Genomic DNA, 26,625 nt, shown 5'->3' on the forward strand with positions numbered 1-26,625 from the left:
GAGAAAATTAGTGGAAAATAAAGGAAGAACATTAATTCAAAGATGCACACTGAAACATACAGATTAATAACAAAATTTTTTTAACTTTATTGTAGGGGACTGGAGAGATGGCTTAAGGGGCTGGAGTGCTTGCTTTGCCTGTAGAAGCCCCAAGTTTGCACCCTAGCACCACATGGTCCCCCAAGCAACACTGTGGGGCAACCCCCAAGCACCAGCCCGGAATAAGCCCTGAGTACTGCTAGACGTCGGCCCCCAAAACAACAAAAACCCAAGAAAGAATTTGTAAAGAACACTGTCGAAGCTGGTTCTTTATTTAATTTTGCTTTCTGGGCCACATCTAGCCATGCTCAGGGCTTACTCCTAGCGCTGTGCTCAGGGGCCACTTCAGATAGTCCTTGGGAGACCATATGTAGTGCCAGAGTCAGCACTACAAAGCAAGCCCTTAACCCCTGAACTAGCTCTCTGGTCCAAAGGCTGTGCTTTAGTACTGGCTTTTTCTTTTATATATGCCAGAGCCTGGAAAACTTTTTTGGTTTGGGGACCACACTTGGCTATGCTCAGGGCTTACTCCTGGATCAGCACTCAGGGATCACTCCTGGCTGGGCTCGGGAGACCATATGGGGTGCCGGGGATTGAAACCAATTTGGCCACAAGCACCCCACTCTCTGTACTACCTCTCTGGCTGGAGCTTGGTAAACAGTGGGAGATGTGACTGTTATTGAAGTAGCAATATGTTATCATTTTCAGACTAGTATGCAATATGGCTTTACACTCTGATTTCACACTTCCAGCAAGTTTTATCGCTATATTTTCTATTGAGTTGATATGTGTGGTTATCATCCACTATTTTTTTTGGAGTGGAGTGGGGAGGCCATTTCAGACAAGGCTAGGGAGAATTTGTTCTACATGTAAACCATATGCTCCAGCTCTTTGGGCTGTCTCCCTGACCCCATCATCCATTATTTTAAGACCACCACGTCTACTATACTGTATGAGAGCTAACATACAGTAACTATAAACAAAACAAACAAACCCTGTCCTCCCATTGTTCATCGATTTGCTCGCGCGGGCCCAGTAACGTCTCCATTTTGAGACTTGTTGTTGCATACTGAATACATTGCATATTGAATATGTCACGGGTAGCTTCCCAGGCTTTGCCATACGGGCGAGATACTCTCGGTAGCTTACCGAGCTCTCCGAGTGGGACGGAGGAATCAAACCCGGCTTGGCTGGGCTGGCTGCACACAAGGCAAACGCCCTACCACTGTGCTATCACTCCAGCCCTACAGTATCTATAAAATATGGAAAATAATCTTATATTTTCTAGAATATAAAAACACAAGCACTGTGTCATTTGAGAGCAAATATGAAACCAAATTGTCTGACAAGCTACCAAGAGTACCCCACCAACAGAGCCTGGCAAGCTCCCCATGGCGTATTCAATATGCCAAACACAGTAATGACAACAGGTCTCATTCCCCTGACCCTGAAAGAGCCTCCAATTGTTAGGAAAAGATGAAAAAAGAGGCTGCTAAAATCCCAGGTCTGGGAGGAACAGAGACATTACTGGCACCCGCTTGAGTAATTTGATGATCAACTGGGTGACAGTGATACAGTGACAGTGATTTTTGAAAAATCTTTATTAGGGGGCTGCTGGGTTAGAGATGGTTGGGCCCCCATCGGTGGTGCTGAGTTTAAGCCAGGCTGGTGCCCAAACACCTGGAGGTGCTGTGGGGTCCAAGGGGTGCTGGCTTTGGAACTCTGGTCTACCTACCTCCAAGCCTTTGAGCTATCTTAAGGCAAGTTAGTTTTGGTAAAACTGTTTGCATTATAATTGTGACAGAAAATGCTGCTGGAGCAGGACCTAGAGCAAATCTACTGAACATGGCACAAAGCAAAGCTCACACACACGTGCTGTGGAAGTAGACAGCAAACAGGTAAGCAAACCAAATAACTGTAGAGGAATCGTTGCTTTGAAAGAAACAACAAGAAGCTGAGAATCAGGGGACACAGAGATAATACAGGGATAAAGGCGTTGGCTTACATGGGGCAGCTGACCTGGGTTTGATGCTTGGCACCCCACACGGTCCACCCAGCCCCACCAAGATTAACCCCTGAACAAGAGAGCAAGGAATAAGCCCTGAGTACTGCCAAAAGGAGTCATTGGGCAGCTGCTAGGCGAGGATGACTGGACAAGGCTTCCAGAGAAAGCATTTGAAAATGAGACTCGAGAGATCTAAAGGAGGAACAACTCATGCTAATCTGAAAGATTTCAGAAGGGACGAAACGCAAGACCAAAGGTTTGAGAAATTCATTGTTGTGGCTGAAACAAAAAGAAAAGAAATGAGTTATGTGACTGGAGGTCTGAAAATAAACAAGCACCAGGCATTCCAGGCCACACTAAAGAATCTGAAATGTTATTTTAAGTTCAACAGGAAGCCAGTGGAAGTACTCCTTCCACTGCATACCCCGAGTGGCATTCTCTGATGTACTGTAACATGGTCATTTGGCTGCTATATGGACACTGGATTGTAGGAATGTGAGAATGCAATGCTAAGCAATTAGTCAATTTCTGCTCACTTTGGGGAGCAGGAAGAATGGTAATTTCAGGACTGAAACTGTAGTGGGTAGGGCTCTTGCCTTGTATGTGGCCGGCCTGGGTTCAATCTCCGGCACCCCACTTATTCAGGGGAGAGCACTGGGAATTGAATTTGGTCTAACACACCTTAAATTGGGGATGCCTAGAAGACAGAGAGATAGTATAGAAGGTAGAGCCTTTGCCTTGCACCTGGCCAACCAGGGTTCGATCCCCACCGCAACCTATAGCCCCCCCGTCCCACCAGGCGTGATCCCTGAACACAGTGCCAGGAATAATCCCTGAGCACCACCGGGGGGGGGGGGGCAAAAAACAACCCCGAAATAAGTTGGAGGTACTTACACAACCTACAAGTGCAGGAGTGTTTTGGTTTTTTGTTCGTTTATTTGTGGTCCACACTTGGCTATGCTCAGGACTTATTCCTGGTTTTGTGCCCAGGGATCATTTTTGGAAATGCTCAGGGAACCAAATGCGATTCCAGGAATCAAATCTGGACAGCCTCCTACAAGGCAACAATCAAATCTGGGCAGTGTCCTACCTGGTATACTATCCCTCTGGTCCTAAAGTGGAGGTGCTGAGTGGGAAACAGGTATATGGATTCAGGGACCAGCTTCACTGTCACTGTCCTCCCGCTGTTCATCGATTTGCTCGAGCGGGCCCAGTAACGTCTCCATTGGAAATTTTTTGTTGTTACTGTGTTTGGCATATCGAATACATCACAGGTAGCTTGCCAGGCTCTGCCGTGCAGGTGAGATACTCTCGGTAGCTTGCCCGTCTCTCCGAGAGGGGTGGAGGAATTGAACTCAGGTTGGCATATTGGCTGCGTGCAAGACAAATGCCCTACCCGCTGTGCTATCGCTCCAGCACAGGGACCAGCTTACTAATGATATTTAACACCATGAATCAGCTCAGAATCTCTCTAACATTTGAAGTCTGATTAGAGGATGAATTCTGAGTTTTCTTTGAGGAGGAAAGGACCCTCTGTGGCCCTAAGCACTGGGCGGTTGGGGTGAATGCGGGCAAAGGGGACATCAGCTGCTGTACAGCTACACCATGGGAGAGAATGGAGTCCGCGCACCAGATGTAGAAACACAGAAGACATTGGTGACTCGGACCCCATCCACACACATGTGCACACGCCCGCTCACACTCACCAAGTTCCCCGTGCTCTCGAATCTCAAATGTCACCCACAAGTCTGTGCCAGTGGCTGCTCCCCGCATCTCTAGTACCTGGTTCGTCAGCTCCCCCGCAGTCAGGGTTGGGGAAACCTGGGGTCAGGAGCAGAACAGAGGAGCCGTTGTAGTCAGATCACTGCCCCTGCTCCCTCCCCACACTCTCCTTCTCGCCCCCCCTAAACCCCTCTGTACTCACCTTCAGGGTGACACAGTTGTCTGGGAGCTGGTGCTCTATATAAACCTCCATGATGAGGTCCCCGGCCTGGGACAGCTGCAGGGAGGCCAGAGAAGTCAGGAGCAGGCCAAGATCCAAGCCCAGACAGAGGACGCTGTGTGCTGCCTCTCGAGCACTTCCCCCCATAAATATCCCCCTCTTAAACGAGAGAACCCCAGGACTAGTGGGTCTGCAGCATCAGGCTGCGTGGGTGCTCGCCCGGCAGAGGCCATGTCCCAGTGTGAGACTGCGTCTTTCAACTCTGCCACCACTACAGTATGACTTTGAATAAGTGACCTTCCAAGCCTCCCATTTCCTTTTTGGGTTTTTGTTTGGGGGCCATACCCAGAGGTGCTTGGGGCCTATTCCTGGCTCTGTGCTCGCAGGTGAGGTTGCTGATCAACGGATGACCATGTACATGGAAGCGCCCTACCTACTGTACTAGCTCCCCAGCCCACCTCCATTTTTTTCCTTTTTTTTTTTAGTATTTTTTTTTTATTGAGGCACTGTAATTTACAAGTTCTTCATAGCACACAACTTTACAATCAGCCATGATCAAATTCCATGTGTGCAGTTTTCCCGGCCTCAACCCCATCACGCTAGTATCACGAGATGACTCCCACCTGGGTTCTGGGGCATATGGGGTGCCAGGGACCAAACCCAGATCAGGAGCATCGCAAGGTAAACACCGTAACCTCTGTCCTATCACTCTGGCTCCACCTCCATTTCTTTATTTGAAAAAGAAATGGGACTACCAGGCTGGAATTACGGCTCACAGGGGCAAAGCCCTGAGTTCTATCCCTGCCCCACTCCCCATACTGCTGTGTCAGGTGCTGAGCTGCTGGGTCTCTACTGCTGGCATGAATCTCCCTGAGCACTGCTGAGGAGGTCCAGGAGTCCAGGAAAAAGGGGGGAAAAAAAGGAACTACCAACTTCAGAGGGTTAGGAGAATTTTGAGGTCACAGGCTTGACAGTTTCTGACCCCCCTACTTTATCTGATTTGCTTGCGAACTAAGAGCTTCTACCACTTAAAAAAAAAAAAAAGAAAAAGAAAAAAAAAAGATTCCTCATGTTAGAACAAATGGAGCAAATCCCCAAGCCCTGCCCCCCAAGAGCTGAGGGCCAGATCAGAGGCACCCTGTCAGCTGCTTCTCCTGAGGGTCCAGCCTGGCCCGCTTGGGACAAGTTACCTGCACGTCCTTCCAGGTGGTGATTAGGCTAACCTCCAGGTCAATCTGAGCGACCTGATCAGAGTCGATCTGTGGAAAGCCAAAAGGGAGGTGTGGGACAGGTGGGTGAGGGTGTGCCAAAAGGGGGGTGAGGGAGAGGGAAAGAGAGACAGACGTCAGGACTGGAGAACTGAGAAGTCAAACCAGAGTATGGTTGACCCGGAGGCAAGGCCTCTGGAAGGAGGTTTGTGATACCAAGACGTTCTGGGGGCTCGCTGGGGGGCCTTAGGTGCAGGGGCCAGGAGGAAAGGTGGTCTGTGGGGGCGGGAGCACTTACATCAAAGACAGAGACATAGCTGTCGATGAGCTCCTGTAGCACCCGCACCTCATGCTCCCCTCGCCCATCGGTCTGGAATACGCTGGGCGCAAACAGCAGGGCCAGGTTCCGTGTGCACATCTGGTTTAGAGCCGCACACTTCTGCACCCTGCAAAGGAAGGGCAGGGTGCAGAGCCTTTGCTCACCCACACATAGGCAGAGCCAACTGTCAGCAAACACTGAGGGTCGGGAGAGAGCTGAGGGCAGGGGCATGGGTGAGATGCGTGCTACCTAACACTGCCTGGACTCTGGGGGGGGGGGCCAGGCATGGATGGGGAGGTCCCCACACAAATAAAAGCACTTATAGAGCCCCTGCTATGCCAGGCCTGGACTAAGCACTCGGGGGATAGAGCAGTAAGACCAACCTCACCCTTAAGAGCGCCCAATCTGGGGAAGACGGGCAAGAAATGGGTGAACCAAGCCAAGCAGTGGGTTGAAAATGCTTTAGATAAAGTAAAAGGTAATATTGCAGGTTGATCAGCCATCCGTGGTCTGCTGCAAGCCTGTCAGTCCATTGCTGGAGTGTGAAGGAGCCAGAAGCAATAAAAAAGTGAATGGGAATGGCTTTTTATATTTTATTTACAAAAATAGGCAACAGGTTGGATTTGCCCATAGGCCATCGCTAGCAGTTGGCTTGACAGAGTGTAAGTGGTACAACATGGCCAGGTTTACCCAAAAGTCACTCAAAAACTGGTCTCCTGGGCTGGGATGTGGTGCAGAGGGGTGGGTCACGTGCCTAAGAAGGGTGAGACCCTGAGTTCAACCCTTGGTATTACAACACTAGGTATAGCCCTGGTGTACACCAAGCATGACTGGTAATAGTCCTGGATCAGGGGACCATATGGGATGCTGGGAATTGAACCCGGGTTGGCCGCATGCAAGGCAACTGCCCTACCCGCTGTGCTATCGCTCCAGCCCCGAGGCCCCTATTTTTAAGAAGCCTCTAATAATAAATGTAGATCTGCAACTTCTCTGTGTCTCCTGTAGCCCTTCACCTAGTACAGAGTAACTGAAAAAATAGTACTAGAAATGGCTCACCATTTCTGAATTCTTACCACAAACACGCCAGCAAGAATTTTACAAGATTTTCTCCTTTTTACTGTGATGTAACATACAAACTGCATACTATTCATTCATTCTTTTCTTTATCCCTTTTGGGTCACACCCGCAGCACTCAGGGCTTGCTCCAGTCTGATGAGCTCAGGGATCACTCCTGGCAGGACTCAGGGGACCATATGGGATGCCAGGGATCGAACCCAGGTCAGCCTCATGCAAGGCAAGTGGCCTACTGGCTGTCCTACTGCTCTGCCCACCCAACCCCCTTTCCTTTTTCAGATGAAGAAACAGACTCAAGAGAGAGAGCCGATGACATAGTCACACTCAAGAAAGGTGGTGCCAGATTAAGGCCTTGACCTGACTGATACAAAGTTCTGACACCTCAGCCTGTGCTGTCCTCACTTAGTTCTGTAGTGAGAAGAAAAGATGGATGACAGCAGGGGCCGGGGAGAAGAGGCAGAGGTTGGAGAGGGGTCTCCCAGAGGTCCCTCCAGACTGACCGGTAAAGATGGTCGATGAGGGTGGCCAACGTGCGGCGGTTGACCCGAGGCAGGCAGCTGATCACTTCCTTGTATTTTTCCAGGCGCTGATTCTTCTGGGGCAGCTCTGGGAAGGGCCGAAGAAAGGGTTGGAGAGAACCAAGGAAGAGCATGAAGAGGGGGAAATCTCAGAAAAACAAAAACAGTGGGGATGTGTCTGTCCCTCCCACCATACCCCCGGGGTGATCAATCCTTCAGGAAGGGGGGATGCTGGTGAGGAGGAAGGGATCCCAGTTGAGCCTTGGAGGAGGTTTTAGCAATCTGGGGAGTACCGGCAGCCTCCCTCCAGCGAGGCAGCATCCGCGCAGAGGTCACAGGGTCATCGAGCTCTCGAAAGAAGCGTTTGAGTGTGTCGGTGACATCCTCCACAAAGTGCTCGCCGGGACGCAGCTTGACTGAGCGGGCATCCCGTCGGAACTCAGCCAGGAGCCGCAGGCTGCGTGCGCGGGCACCCCCTTTCCGGTAGACACCCTCCAGCCGCAGCCCTGAAACAGCCGACGTCCCTCTGTTCACCCAGAGTCCAGCACCACCCACCACCAACCCCTTGGTGAGCACCCTACATGGTACATGGCTCTTGGGGGGCCGGGTCACTGCCTTCATAGCCTTCCTAAGTCCACATCTTATTTATGAAGGAGCCACACCCAGCTGTACTCAGGAGTTACTTCGAGCTGTGTTCAGGGATCACTCCTGGTGGGTCTTCAAGGACCATATGGGATGCTGGGAATCAAACCCGGATCGGCTGCATGCTGGGCAAATGCCTTATCGCCAGCCCAGGTCCTCATCCGGGGCTGGAGCAATAGTACAATGGGTAGGTGTTTGCCTTGTGTGTCGCTGACCTGAGTTTGATCCCCAGCAGCCCACATGGTCCCTCAAGCACCGCCAGGAGTGATTCCTGAGTGCAGAGCCAGGAGTAAGTCCTGAGTGCCACTGGGTGTGGCCCCAAACGAAACAAAGAAATAAGTAAATAAAGGTCTCTCCCTAACTAGACTCAGGCACACCACAGCACCCTCCCTCATTTCCCACCCACTTTTATTTTTAAACAGCACTCTCTGATCACCTGACAGCCGGCCCCCACCCCCACCCCATTAGCCCAGGTTTCATTCTGCGGTTTCAGTATTCCATGGTCAACTGCCACTGGAAAAGATTTACAAAAATATTTGGACGGAGTCCATATCCACAGAACTTTTATCCCAGCACGCTGGTATAATTGCCCCATTTATTATTAGTGCTCCTCTCTTACTGTGCCTAATTTAAAATGTGTCATGTAGTTATATGGGGGGAAAAGGGTATAAATTTAGGGTTCAGCAGCATCCTTGCCTTCAAGCATCCACTGCTGGGGTGTCTTGGAACACAGCCTCTGAGGATAAGGGGGGACGGACTATTTGTACAGCTGACCCTTGCTCCTGGCGGATTTTGAATTTACTTAGACTTATTTGCAATCCCCCAAATAATACGTGTACCACTTCTGCAGTTCTGTGAGCCTGGACAGAGCTGAGAAGCCGCGAGCTGCCCGCTGCTCACGTTCCAAGCACAAGTCTCATACTGTAAACAAGTGTTTTCGTGGACTATGGAGTCGTGGTTTTTTTGTATTCTGGTGCTTCTCATTGGAGGGTTTGCTGTTTAAAATGCCTTTCAAGTGCAATCCTGAAGTGCTGCCTAGCATTCCCAAACACAAGAAGGCTGTGATGTGCCTGATGGAAAAAATATGTGTTAGACAAGCTTTATTCAGGCGTGAGTCATAGCACTGTTGGCTGTGAGCTCAATGTTAACGCATCAGCAATATAGACTGAATAAGGAGTCTTTAAGCAGCAACACTTATAAAACAAGGCAACATATTGACGGTATGATGAAAAGACAGGCAGAGAGTTCCGGGCACCTAACCCTGACTTTCCACTGAAGTAATGACTCAGTGTCCATTAATTCCATAATGCAGAGGCTTTATAGAATATAAGCCCTGTGAAGAACAAGAGGCTGTCTTTGTTCTCTTGCATCTTACCCATCTCTCCCACTAGTCTCTGAGGTCTAGAGAACTTTCCTGTTCACCCATGGTCTGGCGCACAGAAGCTGTTGAATAAACTGCTCTTGAATGAGGAGTGGCAGGAACCAGAAGGGATGGGGACGAACACCCACACTTTCTCCAGGGCTTTTTCACTGGGTCTCTCACTTAAGTGCTCCTCTGCACACAGGGAGGCTGAGAAGCAGCTCGGCGTGAAGGAGTGGGGGAAGCAAGTCTCTGCAAGAGGTCTGGAGAACATTATTGGCTGTCCCAAGTCCTGTGGTAAGCACCACTCTTTGTAGGTCCTTGGAGGTGCCTTTTTTCCTCATCACTGCCCTTACAGTTTACTACCGATTTGCCTTCTGAAGGCAGGTCGTCAGGGAGATTCCACTAGATCCTTGCTGAGGCTGGAGAATAAAGCCAAGGCCAAAAGCTCACAAAGGATTCTGGGAATCACTGGCCGAGCTGCCCCCACTATACCTGGCCTACCTCCTGCCAGGAACCCTGCCCAGCCCTACATGGGTTCTCCTGCACAGTTTGGCTCTTATTCTGTAGCTGTCCCTTCTTTGCACGCCATGGATCTCCTACCCCGTCGCCCTCAGAACCATTCCCTCCACGTGTCCATATCCCAAAGTAGCTCTTTTGGGTTGTTTTGCTTTTGTTTTGGGGGGCACGCTGTTGATGTGTTGATGTACAGTTGTTACTTCTGGCTCTGCACTCAGAAATCACCCCTTGGGATGCCAGGGATCAAACTTAAGTCAGCAGCATGTAAGGCAAATGCCCTATCTGCTGTACTATGGCTTTGGCACTAGCAGCTATCTCTTGGGGGCAAACTGATATTTTAGTGGATAGGGCACTCGCCTTGCATGTGGCCAACCCGGGCTCAATCCCTGGCCCCCTATATGGTCTTCTGAGCCCTGCCAGGAGTGGTCCCTGAATGCAAAGCCAAGAGTAAACTCTGAGCACCACCTGGTGTGCCCCCTCCAAATAGAGCCATGTCGGGCACTGACTACCTGATAGATAGGTAGTCTAGGCTTTACATGTGTTACCTCAGTAGCACAACTATCCTAAAAAGTGGGGACATTTAGTGGGCTGGAAAGATAATACAGCAGGTAGGGTGCTTGCCTTGCACACGGCCAACCCAGGTTCAATCCCCAGAATTCCATACGGTCCCCCCAGCACCGCCCAAGAGTAATTCCAGAGTACAGAGTCAGGAGTATCCCCTGACCATCACCAGGTGTGCTTTTCCTCTTCCCTCAAAAACAGAATGGTTAGTACCCCCACTTTACAGGTAGCTTGCCAAGGGTCAGAGGGCCAGTGGTTGTTGGGCTACAGTCTCTGCAGGCCAAGCTCTTGCAGACAAATAATGCCCCCACTCCCCCTCATACCCAGCAATGGTGCCCTTGGTCCCAATCTTCCTGTGGCTCAGTGCCCCTCACCGTGCTGGGTGACGAAGCTTATGCAGGCATCCACGATAATAGGGATGTCCCCTCTGCTCATCTGCTGCTCCTGCAGCCCGGTGCCGCCCCCACCGGCTGCACCCCCAATGGCGGCGTTCCATGCTGAGAAGTCCAGCCGGCCCTCGCCCTGTAGATACAGGGTCCTGAGACCCCAGAGGCCTGAATCAGAGCCAGCTGTATGGAGGAGGGTGTTCCGACAGCAGCACAGCAGCCCCGAGCTTCTCAGAACAACCAGCAGGGGGCAGCAACATGCAACCCAGGGCCTCCCGACTGAGGAAGTGACTTGAGGAAGTGAGCACAGGTCCAGTAGCTGGAGGCTGTGGGCTGAGCTCCAGAGAGAGGGACCCGAGACACAGGCTTAGGATCAACACTCACCTTCCTGGCTCCACCAGAACCAAATGTTCCTTCTTGTCTGGGGTGTCGGCTGCAGAGACCACACCTGCGGAAAAATCAGTGAGCATGTCTGCTATTGTCTTTATGGTGACTAATATTGATTAGATGTTTCAGGTATGCAGTTGGCTAGGTTAGAAGCCTGAAAGCAATGGTGCCTTAAAGCCTATGGGTTATATAATCACCCTATTGTAGAGCCGATGTTATTTAAAAAATAAATAAATAAATAAAATTTTTTAAAAGCTCAGGTGACATAAGTAACTTGCCTCGGATGGCTTGCTACAAAATAACAGAGCTGGGGCCTGAGTGTTTGTTTGCCTTCACGCCAGACACCCCGGATTTATCCCATCTGCTCCCCTGAGCACCACCAGGAGTAATTTCTGAGTGCAGAGCCAGGAGTGACCCCCTAAGCATTGCCAGGCTTAGCCCCAAAACCAAGTAAGTAAATAAATAATAAAGTAACAAAGCTGAGTTTGAACTCAGATCTCTTGTCTCCAGAGCCCTGAAACATTTCCCCTTCCCGCTCCTCTTTACTTCCCCGGTCACTTCAAGTGACAGCACTGTCCCCCTTCCAGACCATGACCCCTAAGGGACCCTAAATAATAACAATAATCTGTATTAAACACTTGTAAAATGCCTCCTGCCAGACTCTCTGGTGTTTTCCATGCTTTGCCTTATTTGAAACTCACTAGTGCCTCATTATTGTTCCCATTGCAAAGATGAGGAAACTTAAAAACAGAGAAGCCAAGTAACTTGTTCATAGTCACACATCTAGGAAGTGCTTGAGACAGGGACCCGAACTTTGTGAGTCTAACTCCACAGTTTGTGGCTGACTCCACTATGATTCACTGTTTTGCTGTTGCTCTGAAGAGGGTCCCCCCTCCCCATCCCCACACAGCCCCCCTTCAAACCCTGCCCCTTCCTACTCACTGATCTCCTGAAGCCGCCGTAGATGCACCATGTCCTCGGGAGCTGGGGGACCCGGGCCTGGCGCTGAACATAGGAACAGGTGGTCCCCACGAAGGAGGCCAAACCCTGACAGCCAGAGGCCAGGAGCTGGGGCCGTGTGGGAGGGCGAGCGCAGCCAGAGTCGGCCCAGCCGCAGCAACCCGGGACCCAGCAGCTGGTGACAGCTCAGCGGGGAGAACCACTGTGCGGAGCAGGGGGCAGGACCCAGGATGGAGAGCCAGGTGGGTGAAAGAGGGATGGGGAGGGCAGGAGAGAGCAGAGGAAGGCCAGGGAGCAGACACAACGTGGGTGGAGACAGACAGACAAGAATTCAATTTGATTCGGTTCACTCCAGCCAGCACAGAGAGATCTTTGCCCTTCATTAATGCGTCACAACTGCAAGGTCAGGGCGCTGGGCAAATCCCACCACCCCCGGGGCCTGGGGCACCATCACGGAGAAAGTGGGGTCCCCCTTTCCACTGACTTACAGAAAACAAGTTTGGCTGGCTTTTTATTTTTATTTTTCTCCTGTCTTTAAAATTTCCCAACCTGTCAGTTATCCATACTTTCATCAAAAACCAATAAAGATGAATTACTAGAAAAGTGAAATGAAAACAGACATACAAAACGCTAAGGCCCCACTTCTGAGAATTAGATTCCCCGGTAAAATCACCCTGTCCGCTGCTCTCCTGTGAAACGCTGACTCGCAAGTTCCACCTTGGTCGGGTCACACTGCCGGAGACCATGGCGCCAGGTGGATCCCACATCCCTCAGCAGCCTTGGATGGGGTGGGACGGGGGGAGGGGGCTGCCTTCGGGGGTGGCCAGGGTCCTGGCATGGCTAGGTGGAGGAGCTGGGCAGGCTCCAGAGAGCCCTTCAGCAATAGGGCAACATTCTCCCCTGCCTTCTATTTTGGCCTCATGTTCCCCCTGCTGGGGCTCAGGGACTGCTACCAGCCTGGGACAGGGAGTCACTCTAAGCAGTGTTCAGGGGACCGTGCAGTGCTGGGGACTGAACCCCGGCCTCCCTTGTGCAAAGCAGATACTCAACCCATTGAGCTTCCTCTCTGGCCCCCCAGAGGTGACTCCCTGGTACAAGGAGCTCCAGGGAACCTGGGAAGGGGGCCAGCAGGGTAGAAACAGCACAAGGGCCACAGACGGTTGTTGATGCCAGAGGCCTTTCGACTCAGCAAGGGGCACCCATGACCACGGCAAGAGGAGTCCCAAGGAGCAAGGTACGGGGACAGCGGCATGGATAAGGAGGGACTGCCAGGAACACCAGATTCTGAGAGGCTGCCAGGAGGGGGCCAATGGCACAGCTGCTTCCAGACGGAAGTCCCCTTCATCACGATGGACACAGTGCCCGCAGATGAGGCCTGCCCAGTGCCAGGCAGCATGGCCACCTGGTCACTGCCGCCTCAGCCCTGAGCACTACCACGAGGCTGTGAGCGAGAGGCCTCTGGTCCCAGATGCCGCATCCCAGGGCCTGAGAGGACAGGTTAGGACGGATGGGATGGAGGAGCAGGGGAAGGAAAGCAGCCTCGCCTCGGGAGCTGGAGAACGAGGGGCAGCAGGGGAGTGGAGGGAGAGGGCACCTCTCTGTGATTCGGCCTAGACTCTGGACTCAGAGGCCTGGTGTTCCGGGCCTGCTGCCTGGGACCAAGCGACCAAGTGGGTGGTGCCGACAGCTGGACACTGGGATCCGGCTTGGGTGCCGGTGGGCAACAGGACCACAATTGGCAGTGCTGGGAGTGGGGCTGGAGGTACAACTTAAGGCCATGTGCATGCGAGGCCTGTGCTGCAGCCCTTTGAGCCATTTCCCTGGATGTAAGCAAGACTCACTAGTGTTCTCCGTCCTCTCTCTCTCTCTTTTTTTTTTTTTTTTTTGCTGTTGGGGGCTACTGCTACATCAGTGCTCACTCCTAGTGATGCTCAAGGAACCACGTGTTGCTGGGGAACAAACTTGAGCCTGGGGACTGGAGACAGCAGGTAGTACTGTCCTCTAGTCGGCAGACCCAGGCACCCCATATGGTCCCCAGCACCACAGGAGAGCAGAGCTAGGAGTCAGCCCTGAGCAGCGCTGGGTGTGGCCCAAAACCAAACCAACATAATGTAAACAAAAACACCACAGCCTCCTGCGCGCAAAGCTTCTGTGCTCAGCCCATAAGCCCTCTCAGACCCAGACACTCAGTCTCTTCCTGTGTGAAGCAGTAATAATCCTTCCCTCTGAGAGTAGCAGCGGGCACGAAATACATGGGACAGGACCTAAGCCAGTCTGGCACAGAAGAAGTGCATGGTCAGCCTCGGCTGCTCGTGGAAGGTGGGGATAGCTGCAGGTGTGTGTGTGGGAAGGAACAAGGAACTCTCCAGCAGGATCACGGCTCTTACCTTGCCCAGTGCGCTGGTCCAGGCCTCCAGACTATCAGCCCCGTCCGTGCCAAAATGCTGGATCCGTCCCCCAGTGAGGATGAGCTCAAAGGAAAACGGGAACCTGGAGAGGAAAGGTGGGGGGTGGGGGGCGGGCAGGCTCAGGATGGGACAGGGCAGGGCACTGAGGGAGCCGGGGGGCTCTTACCTGTCCAGGTCTCCGGAGTCGGCAGGAGGGGGGCTCACGCCCAGACACACAACGTCCTGGGGCTGGATGAGGCCGAGCGCGTCAGGGCTGTTTTCTGACACAAACATTTCCAGAGCTGCTCCCAGCACACACCACAGCCGGGGGGGCGCTGCGGGGGACACCGGGTGAGCCAGCTTCCTGCCATGCCACCACTGTCTGCGCAAGCTTTCTCGCCATCTGCACCCCTGCCCTAGGACGACCGTTACCTTGTTCCAACAGAGGGGGAAACTGAGGCTTTGGTTTTGAGTTGTTCACCCAGATTACACGGGCAGGATGCAGCAAAGACAGGGTTTTGTTTGTTTGTTTTTTGGGGGGCAGCACCGGATGGTGCTCAGGAATTACTCCTGGTGGTGCTCAGGGGATCATATGGGATGCCGAAGATTGAACCTGGGTCAGCTGCATGCAAGGCAAGTGCCTTGCCCGCTGAACTATCTGAGTTAAAAGCCAAGATTTGGGGGTTCTTTTAAATGTTTTGGGGTCACATCCAGTGATGCTCAGGGATTACTCCTGGCTCTGCACTCAGGAATCACTCCTGGCAGTGCTCAGGGGACCATATGGAATGTTGGGAATCAAACACAAGTCAACCATGGGCAAGGCAAGCTCCCCACCCACAGTCTGTCGTTCAAACTCCGCAAAGCCAGGGTTTGATCCCCACGGGCTGACTTGGAAGCATAGTCACACAGTGCTACCTCCTGCCTGGCTCCCCCAAACCCACACCCCAGCCCCACACCCCAGCCCCCCTGCCGCTGCCTATCCCTCTGTGTACACTGCCCCCATTCTGCCTGTCTCCTCCCAGTGCTTGGTGCCCCTCACCATCCCGGCCCCTGCGTGGGGGTGCTGGTCCCGCTTTGCTGCTGACAGGGCCACAGTACAGGAAGCCGCTGTAAGTGGCAGGAACCACCACCTCGTTGTACACACCCGGGGAGGGGTCTGCAAGGAGAAGGAGAAATGGTCAGGGGTTGTGCAAGGGACAGAGTGGATGGATCAGGACAGAGGGACCCAAGCCCACCGCCGGCAGGGCAGCCAGCAGAGCCCAGTGGCTCCAGCCCCTTCATTTCTGAGGTCAGCAAGGAGCGAGGAGGCCTCTAGCCTGTCTTCCCGCTGTCTCCCCACCGGTCTGCACTGCGCTCCAGTGGACAATCCTCTAAGTCACGACCCTTAGGCGAGACCGAAGGAGAACTCCCCAGGTCATGCTGCTGTGACCCACCGGCCTGCAGTGGGGCCAGGTCTCTGGGCTGACCCTGTCAGAGAGCAGCACCAAGTCCTCAACCTGTAGGTCCGCCACCTGCAAGGCCACTGTCCACCCCTGTATGACATAGGAACCTAGCCCCAGGGGGTTGGGAAACCAGCCAGGTTGGGCCCTGGAGTTGGGCCAGGTGGGGGAGTACCTGCCCGCCCCACCCCTCCCAAGACCCAAGCAACAGAAAAGGGCAGAGAATCCTCGGGGTGAGAGAGAAGAAGCACTCAGGAGGGTTACCTGGGGGCAGGATTCCAGGGAAGCCGCCTTCGAGGCCCGAGGGGGACCAGGGCTCATCTCCCTCTGAGCTCTCAGCACACAGGAGCTGCGTCATGGTCTTCAGCAGGTTGGGACCTGCAACAGCTGCACACAGCGCCTGCAGGGTGGGGTGGGAGGGCCTGGCTCAGCCCCAAGACACAGGAACAGACCCCACCCCCTGGTCCCGGCACCCCAATCCAATTATTTATTATTATTATGGTTTGGGGGCTACATCAAGCAGTGCTCAGGGCTTACTTCTGTGCTCAGGAATCACACCTGGTAGAGTCTGGAGACCCTATATAGTGCTGAGGTTGAACTGGGGTAGGCCACATGCAAGGCAAACGCCCAACTCCTAAACTATCTCTCTTGGCCCTGATCAATGTGTGCAGGATTGAGGATGGAACCCAGGCCTCACACATGCTGGGCAAGTGCCCAGTCCTTGGGCTAACTCCCTGGCCCTTAGCAAGTGCTCTCTCTCCCCCTCCCCATCAGCCACAACCTGCCCTGGATACCTGAAGAAGCTGCCCATGATCTGGATACTGAGGATGGGGCTTCCGGAAGAGCCCCAGACGATACTTCCGGGAAATGAACTCTCCCCGGGTGCCGGGGCTGGTGTCTGGTTGCAGCCCCTCACCTGGAGGTAGAGCCCCTGCCCAGAAGCGGTTGGCACGATCATTTCCCAGGACAATGAACAACTGCAGGACGACATGGGCCAAGGCATGCGGCAGGAACTCACCAGTTCCCAGCACTCCAAGCCGCGCCCCAGGCCTCCGGGGCCGACCCACTCCTTCCACCCACCACCTCACCTGCACGATCTCGTTACTCCACACGCTCGTGTCCAGCTTGAGGCTCTGCACCTTGGAGATCCCCGATCCCAGGGCCCGGTGCTGACCTGTGAGCGGGAGAGGGGCACTTGGTATAGGGACCCGAGTCTCCCGTGCCAGTCCCTCCCGCTCCAGCCAGTACCCCCCTGACCTGCACACTGCTTGCAGATGACCACGCCCAGGTTGACAGCGGCCCAGTCTGGGCGTGAGGCCCCACAGTCCGCACAATGCCGGTTTGCCCGATTCGACCAGATCTTCTCGGCCACCTCGTAGTCAGACAGGGTCTCGGTCACTGCTTCCTGCAGAGCGGCCGCCCAGCTCTGCCGAGCCCCCCCAGATTCGGCTGTGAAGCTGAGGGGTGGGCAGCCAGTCCGTGGGCATGGACACCTCCCACCCCTCCCATCCCACTGGCCACCACAGCCCGGACTCTCCTGCTACCCTGGAGCCTGCCCCCCAATGCCCATCGGGATATACCCGCTGACACCCTACTGAGAGGGTGTCCAGAGCCCTGTGCCCCTGGACCCCCAGGACTGTAGAGACAGCCCAACAGAGGAGCCATACTTAGCATGAGGGAGATCTGGGTTCACTCTGCAGCACCACATGGTCCCCTCTATACTGCTGGGAGTCACCCCCAAGTGCAAGGCCAGGGGTAGGTCCCAAGCACTGCCAGGTGTGGCTTCCAAATAAAAATAAGGGTCGGAGGGTTAGCATAGCGGGTCATGCACATGGTCAACCTATGGTGGATCCCTCTGTCTTATGGTCCCTGAGCACTGTCAGGAGTGACTCCTGAGCACAGAGCCAGGAGTAAGTCCTGAACATCTCTGGGTTTGGCCCCAAAATAAAAACAAACAAACAAACAAAACAAGGACCAGAGTGAGAGGATGGTGGGTACAGCGCTTGCCTTGCACAGGGCCAACCAGGGTTTGAGCCTTAGCACCCCAAATGGTCCCCTGAGTATTTCCGGAGTAGCTCCTGAGCACTTCCGGGGTGGTTCCCAAACCCAAACCCGACCAAACCGTCTCCCCCAGGCCTGCTCCTGCCTGGGCCGCACCTGAAGCAGCGGAGAGGCGTGAGCAGGTCAAAGCTTCGACTCTTGGTCTCCCGGACGCTGCAGCCCTGCAGCTCAATGAAGCAGATCCCAATGCCCAGCGAGGCGGCCTGGCGGGGGATGGGGGCAGAGTGAGGGGCCCGAACAGGGCAGGCCAGCCCCCACGCCCCACTGGCCTCCTCACCTGCTCGCTCTTGTACAAGGCCAGCTCCCCGGGGCTCAGGGCAGCGAACACCTTGGCCTTATGTCCCCGCAGTTCCAGCGGGCCAGTCCGGAGCGGGCGGGGCGTCTGGGGGGCACGCGGGGGGCCCAGGAGGCGCTGCTCACGCAGGCAGGACTGCAGGGTGGTGCACCACACATCCCGCTGAGCTGGAGGAAGGGCACAGGGAGGTGGTGGGCAGGCGGGGGCACTCACGCTGCCCCCCTGCTCCCGCCTGGGCCGGCCCCCCGGGCCTCACCCTCGCTCTCTGTGCGGAACACGAACACCCTCTGGCCAGTGATGACCTGAAACTTGTTGTCCTTGCTGCTGCGGGTCATCTCAATGGCGGTCAGCGGGATCACGCCCTTGGGAAAGGGGTCCTGGGGCGGCAGCCCGGAGATGGAGGATTGGGAGGGGGGGAATGGGACAGGAACTCAGTCATGCGTGCTGACCCCAGGCCCTGCACCAGCTTCTAGGGAATTAGCACTCAATCCACAAGCAGCGGGGACAGCTGCTAACCAGGCCACGTCAGAGGCTGACATCAGCCATGCAGGGACCATACGCCCGACCCTCCCTCTCTGCGCACCCCCCGCAGCACCTCCTGGGACCCACCTTGTCACTGCCATAGTACATCAGGCTCCGGCCATTGAACTGCACGAAGCGCCTCTGGAAAACGTAGTTTCTGAGCAGGGAGGGAAATGCAGGTCAGGGAGCTGGTGGTGGCTGAGACCCAGGGGGCACAGAGGGAACCCTTGGAACCTCTCACCTCACCGCCTCACTTCCCCAGCCCTGCTCACCCTTGAGGGGAGAGCTTGTCCAGCCAGCCACTGAGCAGGGGCATGGGGCGGTCAGCCGTGGAGGAGAAGCTGGCATAGGGGGAGATGAGGTCATCGCTGGTCTCCTCTGTGTCCAGGCTGGGCAGCGAGAGGGTGGCTTCCGCAGGAAGCTCTAGACTGGCATAGCCAGCATCCTCCCGGTCTTGCCGACTGAGCCTGGGGAGGATCAAGACAGAGAGGGATGTACATTAGAGTCTTAGAGCCAGCTGCCCAGACACCCGGCTCACAGCACTTCGCAGGTGCCCGAAGGGTGCTCGGCTCAGGAAAAGGAAGGCAGAGCCCAAAGGGAGGACAGGATGCTGCCCCGCTGATGCTTTATCGGGGAGGTGTCTGTCCCTTCCCTCTGTCACCTCTAGGACTTAGGGAAGGGATCGTGGCTGGTTTCCCACTTTGCTTGTCTGCACCTAATGAGTATTATTGCTTCTTTCTCCCAGATGGTCTTGCATGAGTGAGGCCCTGCCTTGCACCCCAGCAATGCCAGGAGTCACACACTCTCACACACACACACACACACACACACACACACACACACTCTCTCTCTCTCTCTCTCTCTCTCTCATTCTCTCTCTCTCTCTCTCTCTCTCTCTCTCTCTCTCACACACACACACACACACACACACACACACAGAATCCTGCCAACTGTGCGGTAACATCCCATTTACACCTCAGATACAACCAGATTCCTTACCAGCGGGCCCAAGTACAAACAGACCCCAGGCTACTCCCCTGGCCCCATCCTATATACATATCACCCTTGCTGTTGCAGTCCACTCACATCCTCTCCCTCTTTCAGACCCTGCTCCTGTTGGACTCTCACTCCTAGTAGGCTCTGGGGACCTCAGGTCATGCTGGGAATCAAACCCTTGCTGTACTCTCTCTCTGGCCCCAGTCTATCTTATGCCATCTTCCCGGAAAGGCTTTATTTTTCCTCTGTAATCCTCCTGTGTTCTTAACTTCTGCAGCACTGAATCACTTGGGACACTAAAAAATATATGAGTTTGCAGGCCAGAAGAAAGAGCTCAGGGGCTGAGCGCCTGCTTGGCATGCAGAAAGCGTGGGTTCAAGCTCCGGCACCACATGGTCCCCTGGGAACCAAAGGGAACAACCCCTGAATACAGAGCCTGAATACAGTAGGCCCCAAATACTGCTCAGTGTCCCCCCCAGAAAAACTACATATGGATGTGGGTCTGGGGCGATCATTCAAAGCATTAGACTGCATATTTTGCATGAAGCAGGGCTGGGCTTGATCCCCAGTACCATGCAGTTTCCCTGAGCACTAGCAAGTGGGGCCCAAATCTCCCCCCCTCCCCCCGGCACACAGATCTGAGCCTCTGGGCATGGGGCCCAGAGACCTTCAGGTTTCAAAGTTCCCAGGAGTGGAGCCAGAGAGAACATTCAAAGGGCTGCGTGTGTGCTCTGCATTTAGGAGGCCTTGACCACATGGTCCTCTGAGCACTGCCACGAGCAACCAACCCCTGAGCACTAAGGTAGAAGTAGCTACTAAACATTGCCCAGTGTGGCTCCAAACTAGACAAAAGGCCCTAGACCCGTTCCACTGACTTTGTTTTCCTAATTCATGGAGAAACCGAAGCAATCAGACAAGAATCACCCCCCAATCCTCCCCCACACTCTCTGCTCCAGATTCCGAGCAGCTCAGCTGCTCAAACTCACACAGACCCATCCTTCTTCCAGTTATGGCGACGAAGACCCTCTCTAAGGTCAGTCCTCCTATCACCGGGCGTGTGCCTACACCCGCGGACCACCTCTCTCTTCCCTGTATCAGCAATTTACCCTCTCTTTCAGTTAGATCTACGGACACACGACATTCCACCTTGTAAAAACCCTCTCTAGGGAACCAGAGAAATAGTACATGGTTTAGACACTTGCCTGAGATGCAGCCAGCCCTGGCTGGATCCCCGGCACCATATCCAGTCCCCAACCACTGCCAGGAGTGACCCCTGAGTATAGAGCCAGAAGCAAGCCCTGAGTACCACCAGGTGTGGACCCCCCTCCAAACCAATAAATATACAAATACACAAATAAGTCAATAAAAACTCTTTCTTGACTCCATTTCCACTATCAATTAACAGTTCAGCTCTCGGCTCTTCTTTGCAGGAAAATCCCCAGTCCTTCCACTTCCTCTCTATCCATTCTCTCCCCACCCCATCTGTCCAGGACCTGAGGTCCGTGTTCCCTATTCCAGAATCAATCTGCAGCACTAATCTGAGGGTGCTCTCAGCAGCACCTTGCACCATTCACTTGCCCCATCCGCAAACGTTTTCAGGTTCAGTCTGGCCCCGAGAACCACCCTCTCCCAGCTTCTCTTCTCCTTCACCAGCCCTTTCTTCCCATTTGTTTTGACAATTCTTTCTCTTCTCCAGAACCCTGGGTCTCTGCAGTGTGCCAGGCCCAGGGCTTGGTCTTCTCTGTCGACATCCACCTTCAGCTACATACACCCCTTCACAGACCAACAGCTCACCTCTAGAGCAGACCCTTCCCACAAAGCGTGAATGTGGAAAGGACCCCTTGGTCATTTCTTCCTGGGTACATTCACTCTGCAGCAAACTCAACTCCTGGCTGACTTCTCCAGACACGGTCACCCCCACTCTCACAGCCCAATTGCCAAGTGGGCACTCTAGGAACTTCCGGTCAGTCAAAACAATGCTGGCCACAGGTCAGCATGAAAGTCCTATCTATTATCTACAAAATTAGCCAGATTTAGAACGTAATCAAAGAAATAGGTGACACAAATTTTATTATGACATTTTATTTAATAAGACATATAGCCTCCAAATAGTGATATTTTAAGATGGACTTGGAAAATATTTCTGATTATTTCCACTTGTCTGATCTGCAGTCATCCATGAGGCACACTAAGTATTTGAAACCTGGGGTTGGGGTACATTTACACCCACTTCCGACCAGCCACTGGCCGCTGCAGCTTGGGTATCAACCTTCCAAGTCATTCTCTCCACCCCCCCAACTAGTCATTTTTGACCACTCTTGGCTCCACACCCCAACTGACAAGGATGGCTTGGCTTCAAAATGCAAACAAAACCCAACCACTTCTGGCCATCTCCGTGACCCTCACGTGACTTCATCTCCCACCTGGATTCCTGTAGTTACTTAATTGGTGTCCATTTTGCCCTTCCAGACTGTTCTCAAGACAGCAGAGGGACCAGAGAGACAGTACAGCAGGTAGGGCAACTGCCTTGCACATAGCCTACCCGGGTTCAATCCCTGGCATCCCATATGGTCCCCTGAGCACCGCCAGCAGTGAGCCCGGTGCATCGCCGGGTGTGGCCCCAAAACAAAAACACATCAACCAGAGGCTTTACCAAAACAGAACTCAAGCATCCCACGGCTTTTTATATCACTTAGAGGAACAGCAAAGTCCCACCAAGGTTGGAGCCTACCTGACCCCCTTTCTCCTGATTAGTCTCCCCCCAATCCTCCCAGCGTGCTCCCCTCCAGTCTCACAGGCCTCCTGCTGCAGCTGAAACCCCTCTCTCTGCAGCAACACTCTCACAGACGCCGCCACTCAGCTCAATCCCCCAGCCCAGAACTTTATTCCCCCATGTCATGGCTAACTCTCTCACCCTTTTCGGTTTTGTGGTTTTGTCAGGGCAGGAGGGGGAGGTCCCCAGCAGGGATCTCCAGCAATTTCCAGGCCAGTGCTGAGGGGATAACAGTGCACTGGGGACCAACAGAACTGGAGGGGGCAGAGGGCCATGTGGTCCCGGGATCAAACTAAGAGCCTCAAACATGCAAGGTGGGGGCTCCAGCCTTTGAGCTATCTCCATAGCATCAAATACTATCTGATATTTATTGAGTTGTGGGAAGAGGGGACTTGGGTCATACCTGGTGGTACTCAGGCGCTGGGGCTTCTCCCAGAGGAGCCTGGAGACCTTACAGCACCAGGTACTGACCCCAGAGTCTTGCGTGCAGAGCATGCACTCCTGCCGCGTGATCCCTCTCTCTGGCCCCTCAAAGATCATCTTTTTAATGCTCTGGCAACTCTTTATGAATAATCACCATCTATTCACCACTCACTTCATCCCAGCCTTCTCACTCTGCCCTAGTTTATCCCCATGACACTTAGCATCTTTTAACACACGACACTACTTATTTACATATTATAATATCGTTCATTGACTCTCTCCCCACTGTGGGGATTTCTGATTGCTCCCACGTAGTTACAACAATATTCGACATGTAATACAAGCTTAAGAAAAAAAAAGGTTTAATGAAAGACTGAAAAGCATTTCTTGCCATTTTTAATCATGCATCCATTTGTTTGTCTCTTGTTTTATTTCCTGCCTGCGGCTCTAGTCACAAGTTAAGAGTGGAGGTGTGTCTGTATACTCATTCCTCCTGCACCTCTGCGGCACCTTTGGTCACCACTCAGTAACCCTCAGGCACATCTGATGAGTGACAACACCCACTGTTGGGGGCCAGAGTGATAGGACAGCAGGGAGGGTGTTTGCCTTGCAGGTGGCCAACCCAGGTTCCATCCCCAGCATCCCATATGGACCCCTGAGCACCACCAGGAATAATTCCCGAGTGCAGAGCCAGGAGGAACCCCTGAGCATTAGCTGGGTGTGGTCCCCAACCAAAACAAAAAGCAATACCCACTGCTTCTCCGGAACCTCTCCCAGCTGAGTACTCACCTGTGTTCAGTCCGGTCTTGGCAGAGACCTCTTCCCTCTCTTCTGTCAGGGGTACCTGGGACCCCCACAGGCTGGACACCATAGTACAGGCAACCAGGGTCCATGATGTGCACTGGCGGGGTGAGGAATGGGAAAGATAGCAAAGGGCAATCAAGTGTGTGCGAGGTCCCAAAGCCACCATCCCTCTGTCCCTGATGATGACCCACGTACCTGTGCCCACAGTGGGCCTGAGAGTTGGGCTGGGGGCAGCTGTCTGGGCGGTGTCTGGGGCACTGTGGGGACAGGTCTGTCACTAAGGGAGACAGAGAAGGACCAATCCTCCCTCCTGGCCTCCTCCACTTCCATCCCCCTCAGCATCAGCCCTGGGGAGGCTCCTACTCACCTGTCCTGAGCTGCCTGGGGCCTCCCTCGGAGGTCCAGGCCAAAATAGATGGCATTGGGCATCATTTCCATGGTGCTTGAGGATGAAGGGGGTTCAGCGGCATTGGGGCAGGGTGGGGATCCAGGGCCGCAGTCGGGGCTCCTGGAGGCTTCTGGTCTCCAGAAGGCCGGGCTCCACCCAGGCCTCGGGGTGGTGGCAGGGCCACTAAGCCCCGCGAACACTGTCCTGGGCTTGGGCACCGGCCTGGCAGGCTGGGCTTGGGAATCTGAGCTGGGAGATGGCTCCATGGCACTGTCCGACTGTGGGTCTGGCGAGCTCTCAGCAGTGCTGGCCTGCAGCAGGCGCAGAATGCGTTTCCGGTGCCCGGTGGCACTGATGCCCAACTGCCTCAGCTGGTCGTGGCCCAGGCCCCGGGCCGCTGCCGCAGTAACCAGGCCGTGCCTCCGGAACGCGTCCGCATACTGCTCCAGGTGCACTGTGGCCAGCCACACGGCGATGTCCAGGTCCTGAGGGGCAGCCATGGGGGCTCAGGCCATTGCTGGGGGGAGGGGCGGGGGAGGGAGGGCTCAGGCTGAGATTCCCCCCCTCCGCCCCCTCTCAGAGTAGGATGCCTGCCAGGGGCGGGGGCGTGGGGGGTGTCCCACATCCCAGTCTCCTGTTCAAGAGACCCCTCCCTCTCCCTGGGAAGGCGGAGCTACCCCAGAACAGAACAAAGGGGTTTTTTTTTTCCCATGACAGGAGAGAGATAGATGAGGAAACTGAGACCCAGAGAGGAGATGAGACTTGCAGTCTCGTCAAGGTGGGGACAAGTTTCTGCCTATCCTGGGTCCGGGTCAGAGCACCCCCTCTGCCGTTACTGGAGTGAAGCTGGGGCCTCATGCCAGACCTCTCCCTCCCCCCTCCCGGGGTCTCCTGGGTGGCCGCACCCGCTACAGTTGTAAGGGGGTTGGAGGCCTTCGGAGGATGAGGAAGGAGGTGCGACCCTGCTCCCACGGCTTCCCAGAGTTAGAGGTCCAGGCTTCGCAGCCTGATCCTGACCATTCCCTGTTCCTCCTCCCCTTCCACCTATTGTCTCTGCTCAGACTTCCTTCCTGTCCTCCAGCCCCACCGCCCCCACATCCTGCCTGCCCTGGTCAGGCTGCCCAGCGCCCTGACCAGTTCTAGCATGCGGGGTCCTAGGCAGGGCTGGGATAGAAAGAACTGTGCCAGGACGGGTGGTCTCCAGGGTCCTCCTGCAGCACACGCAGGAAAGGGCTCCGCCTCGTCGGGAGACACTCCCCCTGCCCCTCTCCATGGGCTAAGTTCTGAGGTCCAGCCCCAGCCCTCAGGGTGACCCTCCCTCCCCGCCTCCCCCCCTTCTGCTTCCTCTGAGGTCTCTCTGCCCTGTCTCCCCTGCATCCCCACCTCTGCCTCTAAACGCCTCTCTATGCGCTCCCTGACGAAGCCTCTGCGCCTGGGTCTCCAAACTCATCCATCTTCGGTGCGTCTGTGTCTCAAGCCCGCCTTGCCGTGACCCCCCACCGCTCTGCCAGGGTCGCTTTCTCTCCCCGGGGCTCCTGACCACGAGCCGTCTGGCCTCTCTTCCGCTGGGCCCCAAGCCCCAGACCCGGGTGTCGCGCCTCCCACCCTGACTCAAAACCTAGTGGTCGGGTGAGTCAGGTCGGGGCGCACGGGACAGCCGTGGGAGCGCGGCGCGCGGGGAGGGCGCAGTGTCGCGGGCAGGCACGGCCCGGGGCCCGGGAACCCACAAAAGCCTCGAGGAGGGAACGGGGAGGAGTCTGGGGCGCGGGGGCGCGGGGGTCCTCACCTCGCCACGCTGCCGCGTCCGCTGCGCGGGACCGCCGCGCTGTCCGAGCTCGGGGCCGCGGGCGCCTCCCCGCCCCCTGCGCCGTCCCCCGACGGCCGGCCCCGCCCTGCCGCCGCCGCCCGTTCCCCCTCGGCCGCCGACCCCTCCTTGTGCAAGCGCCGGCCTTCGAAAGGCGCCTTACCCAATCCCGACCTTATCTCAGGTCTTGACCCACGCTGCCCTCGCGGGGACCCAAGCTAGACCCAGCGGGACCGTGGGCTGAGATCACCGCAGAAAGAGGCGCTCAGATGCCAAGTCTGCAACGGTTTGGGTGTGGGGGGAGAAAAAGGACGCGGGTCAGACAGGGGGACCCAGGGCCGCTGCCCAGGACGCCTCTGCAGCCCTCGGTTGCGCCCTCCTCGTCCCACGGAAAGCTCGGGTGTGAAGCCCACCAAGCGCTTGGCCCAGCCCAGCAGGGGACTGACCCCAGGCGTCCCCCATCCCCTGGGAGCGCTAAGGGCCTGACATGGGGGTGAGCAGAGGCCCCGTGGAGGGTGACTCCCCACCCTACGGGCTGACCTAGCTTTCTCTGTCTGCAGTGAAGGTGCGCCAGGCGACATCGCTTCTCCCAAATCAGGGTTCCAGGCTGCCTTTTTGAGGACGAAACCGATGCGCTGCAAGTTCAGGGTCCCATCCATCAAGACCCTCTTTCATCTTTGGGGGGGATCCTCACTCATTCTCCTCCTTTTTGTTTTTGCTTCCCCCTCCCTTTTTCTTTGCAGAGGGGTGATGGGTGGGGAGCAGGGGGGGGGGGGTAAGCGGTGAGAAAGAAATGACTCCCCCACTCCCCAG

General features: G+C 54.9%; 1 protein-coding gene across 1 annotated transcript in view; it reads right to left on the bottom strand.

The window, feature by feature from the left end:
* ARAP3 (ArfGAP with RhoGAP domain, ankyrin repeat and PH domain 3) overlaps positions 1-25,851 on the bottom strand; it is a 29,987-nt gene extending 4,136 nt beyond the window's left edge. Inside the window, exons 1-25 of the mRNA XM_056124349.1 lie at positions 25,795-25,851; positions 23,988-24,525; positions 23,816-23,877; positions 23,606-23,717; positions 18,897-19,091; positions 18,712-18,781; positions 18,359-18,479; positions 18,085-18,269; positions 17,904-18,010; positions 17,004-17,203; positions 16,835-16,920; positions 16,541-16,723; positions 16,011-16,146; positions 15,347-15,463; positions 14,495-14,642; positions 14,308-14,410; positions 11,903-12,122; positions 10,958-11,021; positions 10,562-10,725; positions 7,399-7,611; positions 7,088-7,193; positions 5,493-5,640; positions 5,177-5,245; positions 3,969-4,043; positions 3,751-3,865 (exon numbers count right to left, since the gene is read on the bottom strand). Coding sequence (XP_055980324.1) covers positions 3,751-3,865; positions 3,969-4,043; positions 5,177-5,245; positions 5,493-5,640; positions 7,088-7,193; positions 7,399-7,611; positions 10,562-10,725; positions 10,958-11,021; positions 11,903-12,122; positions 14,308-14,410; positions 14,495-14,642; positions 15,347-15,463; positions 16,011-16,146; positions 16,541-16,723; positions 16,835-16,920; positions 17,004-17,203; positions 17,904-18,010; positions 18,085-18,269; positions 18,359-18,479; positions 18,712-18,781; positions 18,897-19,091; positions 23,606-23,717; positions 23,816-23,877; positions 23,988-24,508 — 3,520 coding nt within the window. The 5' untranslated portion in view covers positions 24,509-24,525; positions 25,795-25,851. The remainder of the gene's footprint in view (positions 1-3,750; positions 3,866-3,968; positions 4,044-5,176; positions 5,246-5,492; positions 5,641-7,087; positions 7,194-7,398; positions 7,612-10,561; positions 10,726-10,957; positions 11,022-11,902; positions 12,123-14,307; positions 14,411-14,494; positions 14,643-15,346; positions 15,464-16,010; positions 16,147-16,540; positions 16,724-16,834; positions 16,921-17,003; positions 17,204-17,903; positions 18,011-18,084; positions 18,270-18,358; positions 18,480-18,711; positions 18,782-18,896; positions 19,092-23,605; positions 23,718-23,815; positions 23,878-23,987; positions 24,526-25,794) is intronic.
* Between the last annotated feature and the right edge of the window lie 774 nt (positions 25,852-26,625).

Source organism: Sorex fumeus, unplaced genomic scaffold (assembly GCF_029834395.1).
Source record: "Sorex fumeus unplaced genomic scaffold, SorFum_2.1 ptg000051l, whole genome shotgun sequence".
In the NCBI taxonomy this organism is placed as follows: Eukaryota; Metazoa; Chordata; class Mammalia; order Eulipotyphla; family Soricidae; genus Sorex; species Sorex fumeus.